Source organism: Triticum urartu, chromosome 3A, assembly GCF_056163025.1.
Source record: "Triticum urartu cultivar PI428250 chromosome 3A, HENAU_Tu73, whole genome shotgun sequence".
Taxonomy (NCBI): Eukaryota; Viridiplantae; Streptophyta; class Magnoliopsida; order Poales; family Poaceae; genus Triticum; species Triticum urartu.
The window spans coordinates 478265929-478272161 of record NC_141875.1 but is presented as its reverse complement, the minus strand read 5'-3'; the positions used below and the strand labels follow the sequence as shown (position 1 = coordinate 478272161).

Here is a 6233-nt window from a genome sequence, read left to right as displayed (position 1 = left end):
TGCTTGGGTGTAGCTTCGGTAGAGAGAAATCAAGTAACTGTTGAGCTTGCACCCAGAATTGCTTTGCATGCGAACAGTGAATGAGTGCGTGAGCTAAATCCTCATCCATGGCCATGTAGATTTTGCATCTTCCGAGCTCCTGAATATGGCGCTGCTTCAAGGTACATTCCACCGGAATAATGCCTCTCAAGACTCGCCAGTAGAAGTCCCGAACTTTAGGGATCACATTGAGTTTACATAAGGCACGCCATAGCTCTGCGTTGTCAGTTGAAGACCCGATACCAGTCCCTTATTCGAGAGCAAAACACTCCTTTTTGTTCACTAGAGACCGGTACGCTGATTTGACTGTGTAGATGCCAGATTTTTCATGTGCCCATGCCATAAAATCATCACCACCCCCTGGCGCAAAGGTATGTTCAGAATAGCTTGTGCATCGGGGCTGATAAACAGCTCATGTACTAACTCCGTCTTCCATGTCTAGTTGTCAGTGTCGATCAGCTCACTAACCAACTGAACAAAAGCATTTTGAGGTCTCAGCATGGGAGTCATAGATACTGTCGAAGGAATCCATCGGTCCTCCCATATGGATATGGTTGAACCGGTGCCCACGCGTTTGATAAGGCTAGCATCGAGGGCCTCTCGACCGGCAACGATGGCTCGCCAAGTAGCAGATGCGGCTTTTGGTACTGTGGCGAGCTGAAACTCACAATCTGGGAAGTAACGGCCCTTCAAAACCCGAGCGCATAGAGTGTTGGGGTTAGTCATAAAGCGCCATCCGTGCTTCCCCAAAAGAGCTAGGTTGAACAGGCGGAGATCACGAAAGCCCATTCCACCTTTGCATTTCGGTGTAGCTAGTTTATCCCATGATATCCAATGCATAGACCGCCGATCAATGGAACTGCTCCAAAAGAACTTTGCCATACCTGATGTCAGAGTCTTACATACTTTCTTGATCAGGAGAAAACACGACATGCTGAAGGTAGGAATTGCTTGGACTACGGATTTTAGAAGCGCTTCTCTCGCAGCACAAGCTAGTAGTCGCTCCGACCACCCCTGCATGTGCGCGCGCGCCCTTTCAGCCATATAAACGGAAGTGTCACTGGTGATCCTGCCTATTGCTGTGGGCAGGCCAAGATAGCGCTCGCCAAAAAACACGAAGCATCACTGTGGCCCCTAATCACTAAGGTGGTGGTGTACCACGAGTCAAACTGTGCCACGTGGTAAAAAATAGACACCTAATCTAGCCGTGTTTTTTTACGGGTATCTAGCCGTGTTTATCACTTTGTGAAATCACCGACTAAATTGCGCGCACCGGACAAGTCACCGTGAACGAATTTTACTCTACCTTTTGGCGTAGCGGCATTTCCACGCGGCGTCGCCTGCGGAGTCCCGAAGCTTCTCGACCCGCCGGTCCTACCTCTCTGCCCCGCAGCTACTTCAGCCGAAAACCTCGGAACATTTGTCCATCTTGATTGATTGATTTCTTCGATCGCCACCTGGTAGTTGAGTTCTCCGTCAGTTTCTCCCGTCTCCGCCGCGCTTGCCCCCGCCCGAATCTCTCGGCAGCTTTTCCCGTCGTTCTACAGGCGGTGGCAAGTTTTATTCGCGATTAGAAATCCGCGGTTCGTCCTCCTTCCACCTCTGTTTTGTGCCGCAGGCACAGATAAAATTTGCACCTTTTGTGAATCGCGATGAGGGGCTGATTGTATCCAGCGTTTCTGTTCTGGAGTTCGTTTCATCTACGCCATGGAGCGTTACAGATACCGTGAAATCTTATTCTCGAGCAGAGAAAACCTTGGTAGTGCGTAGTGGCGTTCCAAGATTGGGCAAATTTCCCTCCGAATGGTGACCATTGAGATCGGTTTTGGCCTTTTGGGTATCATGCTCATGTGAGATTTGGATTAGGTTTTAACAAGGTGTTCTGTCCAACTGTCCAGAGTCTGTTGAACAATTCTGAAGTTTTTACTAGCACTAATTCCTGTAGTGAGAAGATAGACGACGGAAGCTGAGGTCGCACTCTGATTCTGATAGTTGTATTATCTATTCTGTAGTTAAATCGGCAAAATCTGGTAGACATATAATATTCTGGAAATACATGAGTATGAAATTTGTCTTCCTGCTTTCTTTCCTGTCAATTACTTAGGCGGCAATTTTATTTTCTTCTATTGCTATACCAGCTTGTGCTTCTAATGCTTATCTGCACCATTCTAGCTAGTAGTAGTATGTTTTGCATAAAAGAACATCTACATATTCATGTATAGGCTGTATGACCTTTATTTTATTTTATTTAACTGCAGAAACAATGGGCAGGCGCAACAGCTGCACCATTTATGTAGGCAATCTCCCTGGGGACATTCGTGAGAGGGAGGTTGAGGATCTCTTTTACAAGGTAAATATTCAATTTTGTGTAATGATTCTTGCACTAGCTTTTCTTGTGGCTTTGGCAATTATGTAAAGATAATTGGCTATAGCACAAACTGATGAAGTTCTTGACCATTTTTCAGTTTAACTTGTACATAGTAAGGAAACTAGTATGATATAGGTTGCACCTCATGTACATCGCATTGTAAGGAATTAAAACAGATTTATTCATGCCTTAATTTTATGTATCATTATGCAGTATGGCTGTATTGTCGATATTGACTTGAAGATTCCTCCAAGGCCTCCTGGTTACGCTTTTGTTGAGGTCAGTATTCTGTCATGGTCATGTAGAGGTTTATACTCAGAATTCATGATAGAAGCCTCATTGTTCTTATTTTGGCATTAAACTTACTCTCTTAACTAAGTTTTCATTTTTTATATAACTAATTATTGGATGCTAACAAAGAATGATCTTCTTTAGTTTGAGGATCCCCGTGATGCTGATGATGCAATTTATGGCCGTGATGGGTATGACTTTGACGGCTGCAGGCTGCGGGTATGCATGTACTGCGTGTTGCCTTTTTTGGTTCAAAGCAAAGACTGCTTTCTTGTGCCTGTTGTTTGAAAAGTTCATCTCTCAGGTGGAATTAGCTCATGGTGGAAGAGCTCAATCTTACTCGTATGATCGCCCAAGCAGCTTTAGCAATGGACGCCGTGGAGGTGTTTCTAGGCGCTCTGAGTTCCGAGGTTTGTACTTCTGTCTTGTTAATGAGTTGATTGATATGTCCGGATGGGAATTCTCATTTTTCTTTTCTTGTTGTGAGCCACACAGTTATGGTTGATGGTTTACCTTCGTCAGCGTCATGGCAAGATCTCAAGGTACAGGAATTGTGCACAACTTCTGTTTATACATTTTGAGTTTGGTGTCCATTGAGTTTGGTTGGCGATGTCTGTTCTTCTTTATTTACTTACATTGCTTAAGTTACTTATTCAGGACCATATGCGCTGGGCTGGCGATGTCTGTTTTTCTGATGTATACCGCGAGGGCGGAGGTTAGTGACAATGCTTCCAATTATATCGACATTATAGCAGTGTGCGCACTAGAAATTTGAGGAGCTAATTGCTCGGCTCAGCTGCCTGAATTGTAATTGCACTGTCCTTTGGAAATCAGAATCACGGTTTAGCATGATGCATTCCCTATTGATGACAATTGTATTTTGTTTGTGTTGCAGCAACCGTTGGAGTTGTGGATTATACAAACTACGATGACATGAAATATGCGGTAGGTTGTCATATCATCTCTACACTCCGCTTTTTTTTAGTGATAAAGTTCTTGTGAAACTATTCTCTATCATCGATTGCTGTTGGAGAGGATCTGCTAAGAGGGCACCTTGGGGATGTGTGGTTTGTTCTTGTTTTAGTTGGTATATACCTCTCTTATCACTGCAATTTTGCAGATTAGGAAGCTTGATGATACAGAGTTCAGAAATGCATTTTCAAGGGCATATATCAGGGTATGGGTTTACTTCTTTTTCACTGATAGTTCAACAGTAGTTAAGATGGCATCTGCATGTCCATTTGATTTTACACTAGCATGAATCTGTTGTTATTTTATTATAGGTGAGGCAGTATGATGCTAGATCAAGAAGCAGGAGCCGTAGCCTCTCTTACTCAAGAAGTCGCAGCTATAGCAGGTATCTTAAATTTCTTTCATTCGTATTTACACCAAGTTTCATGACAAGTACTGATATTTGAGTGCATTGTTCCTTAGATCTGTCTCTCGATCACCCTTACCTGTGGATGAAAGGTTTGTCATTCTGTATATATAAATAGCTGCAAGTTTTTCTGTTAGTAGTACCAGTGATTTCGCTTTTGGAAGAAATAGGAACAAATTTGATCTTGATATACAACGTGATACACCTGAAAGGATCGAATTACTTGAACTCCGTTTTTGCATGCATGTCATTTCTTTGGTTACAAAAACAGAAATAGGTCTTCGAATGGTTGTTTTGATGTACTACCTCTGTTTCTAAATATAAGATGTTTTGGCAGTTTAAATTGAAATGCCAACACGACTTATATTTGGGAACAGAGAGGGTATCTCTGCTTCTCCTCAAGATTATATAGCTAGTTTGTTTAAATCTTGTAGAGAATCTATCTCTTTTCACTGTTAGCTCGGACTCCATCGTTTTTCTATGTTCCAATGAATGATGAAACATGCAGAGCTGGCTAGTTAACCTTGCGGCATTTAAGGTTTTCTTTTGTTTTTCCTAGATCTGGCCATGCGGCGATCTGGGGACTGCTTCCATAGAAAATTGGATGCGTTGAGTTCAGCATGATGGTTTGGAACTATGGATAGTAGAGCTGGATTATCAGCATGTATGGCCAGTGAGCAACAAGTCCTAGCAGCAAGATGGTCCTGATAGTAAGGATATGTGGAGTGGGTCTTGTGGTATTCTTTAAATGATATTAATTCTTGGCTTAAATTTCATATAATCACTAAAAGGCCCTTGTTTTCATTAAACTTTAAGTTTTGAGTTAGTTAATCTTGCATTCTACTGTAGAGAAGATGAATGGGAAATGTTGTTTGTCAATCATTTTCTGGGGCAAGTTTGCTAAGAGGTTGGCATTTTTTTTTTTTGCGGGAGCTAAGAGGTTAGCATTAACAACTGGATAGAGAAGGATGAAGGGCAAATGGTTTTATGGGGCAAGTGTACATGCAAAGAGGTTGGCATGACAAATGCGGATGTATGTCTTGGTTACTTTCTATGTTCAGTTTCATATTCAGTAGTCACATCTGATGATAGGTATAAAGAGCCAAATGCATAAATATGCACTGTGATATCGCTCTCGTATAATCTACTTAGCCTGTTATATTCCATAGAGGATGGGTATGGTTGTCAGGTTGGTTTTGGTGTTAATTTTGGATTACACAACACTTCTGAGTAATGAACTTGGTTTCTGAAACATTTTGCAGGTCACTGTCAAGATCTCGGTCTCCTGTTTCTTCGGTAAATCTTGACAATCTGTTGGCAGAATCTTTACTCGAGCCACTTGTTCGAAGAAGCTAATGGAACTCTTTTGCAGGTTTCTGGAAAATCCGTGAGCAGAAGCCCTCGGAGCAGGAGCTTATCCCGCTCTGCATCTCCTGTAATACAGAGCACTCTCTCGCCTCTTTCTGAGAAATCGCTTATGATTAGCTTGTGCTAATATGGTGTCTGTTCTGGCAGGTGAGGTCGGATTGATCTTGGGCGCACCTGGAAGCAGTGAGTGACTACTTCAGGATCGCAGTTTGCGTCGTAGGTGGTTGCATATGCTTTATCATGTTCTGCACAACGCTATGTTTGCGAGACTGGAGCATTGCGCTTATCATGATGCCTGCCTGTCTACTTGTTATGTGCTATGTTCTCAGATTTAGAGTTGTATATTCAGAGGAGACCTGTACCTTTTCTTGAATGACTTGGAGATTGATCTGCAGTTTGTGGTAACTTGAATTCAGAGGAGACCTGCACTTGTGGCAATGTGTTATGTTGTCACATTATGTTTTTCCGTAACTCTTATGTTTGTAATAAGCACGGCTGGCATAGCCGCATTATGTTTTTCAACCCCAGGTGGTTGTCATCGAGGCCTGGGGCCGATCTCGAGCTCGTTGCCATGCCGTGCACCCATGCCACTGGTGTCCGAGGTGCTGCTATGGTCGCCAACCCTGGCCGCCGAGTGCCCACATACGTAGGCGATCGAGGTTGTCTCTTCGTGCGATCTTCGGTGGGATGGGCTCTTGTTGGTGCATTGTTTTTGACTGACCAACTCCCTCTGAACCGACAGACTGATATGCTCGTATTTCAGCTAAGAGCACAAATTTTTTGTTGGAA

The 6233-nt window shown here is 43.2% G+C and overlaps 1 protein-coding gene across 10 annotated transcripts; it reads left to right on the top strand.

The window, feature by feature from the left end:
- Nucleotides 1-1351: 1351 nt before the first annotated feature.
- On the top strand, nucleotides 1352-5966 carry LOC125544478 (serine/arginine-rich splicing factor SR30). Of its 10 annotated transcripts, XR_007299506.2 has the most exons (16): nucleotides 1352-1622; nucleotides 2298-2389; nucleotides 2621-2686; nucleotides 2843-2917; nucleotides 3003-3108; nucleotides 3194-3240; nucleotides 3356-3413; nucleotides 3594-3643; nucleotides 3819-3875; nucleotides 3982-4055; nucleotides 4133-4168; nucleotides 4636-4786; nucleotides 5015-5109; nucleotides 5339-5372; nucleotides 5449-5511; nucleotides 5592-5966. XR_007299506.2 is itself a non-coding variant. In XM_048708188.2 (14 exons), exons 2-14 carry the CDS (start codon nucleotides 2303-2305, stop codon nucleotides 5604-5606), a joined length of 768 nt encoding a protein of 255 aa, XP_048564145.2. In that variant the 5' UTR covers nucleotides 1352-1622; nucleotides 2298-2302; the 3' UTR covers nucleotides 5607-5966. The 10 variants fall into 10 exon arrangements, 2 of the variants coding, with proteins under 2 accessions (XP_048564145.2, XP_048564147.2); XR_007299499.2 differs by lacking the exons at nucleotides 4636-4786; nucleotides 5015-5109 and having other exon boundaries at nucleotides 5592-5660; nucleotides 5774-5966; XR_007299502.2 differs by lacking the exon at nucleotides 5015-5109.
- Nucleotides 5967-6233: the final 267 nt, after the last annotated feature.

What these genes read in the sequence shown, in the direction of transcription:
- LOC125544478 (XM_048708188.2), top strand. Translation starts at nt 2,303, where the DNA reads ATGGGCAGGCGCAACAGCTGCACCATTTATGTAGGCAATCTCCCTGGG. An exon ending in TGTATACCGCGAGGGCGGAG is followed by an intron (nt 3,414 to 3,593) that starts GTTAGTGACAAT and finishes TTTGTGTTGCAG; the next exon opens with CAACCGTTGGAGTTGTGGAT. An exon ending in TTTCAAGGGCATATATCAGG is followed by an intron (nt 3,876 to 3,981) that starts GTATGGGTTTAC and finishes ATTTTATTATAG; the next exon opens with GTGAGGCAGTATGATGCTAG.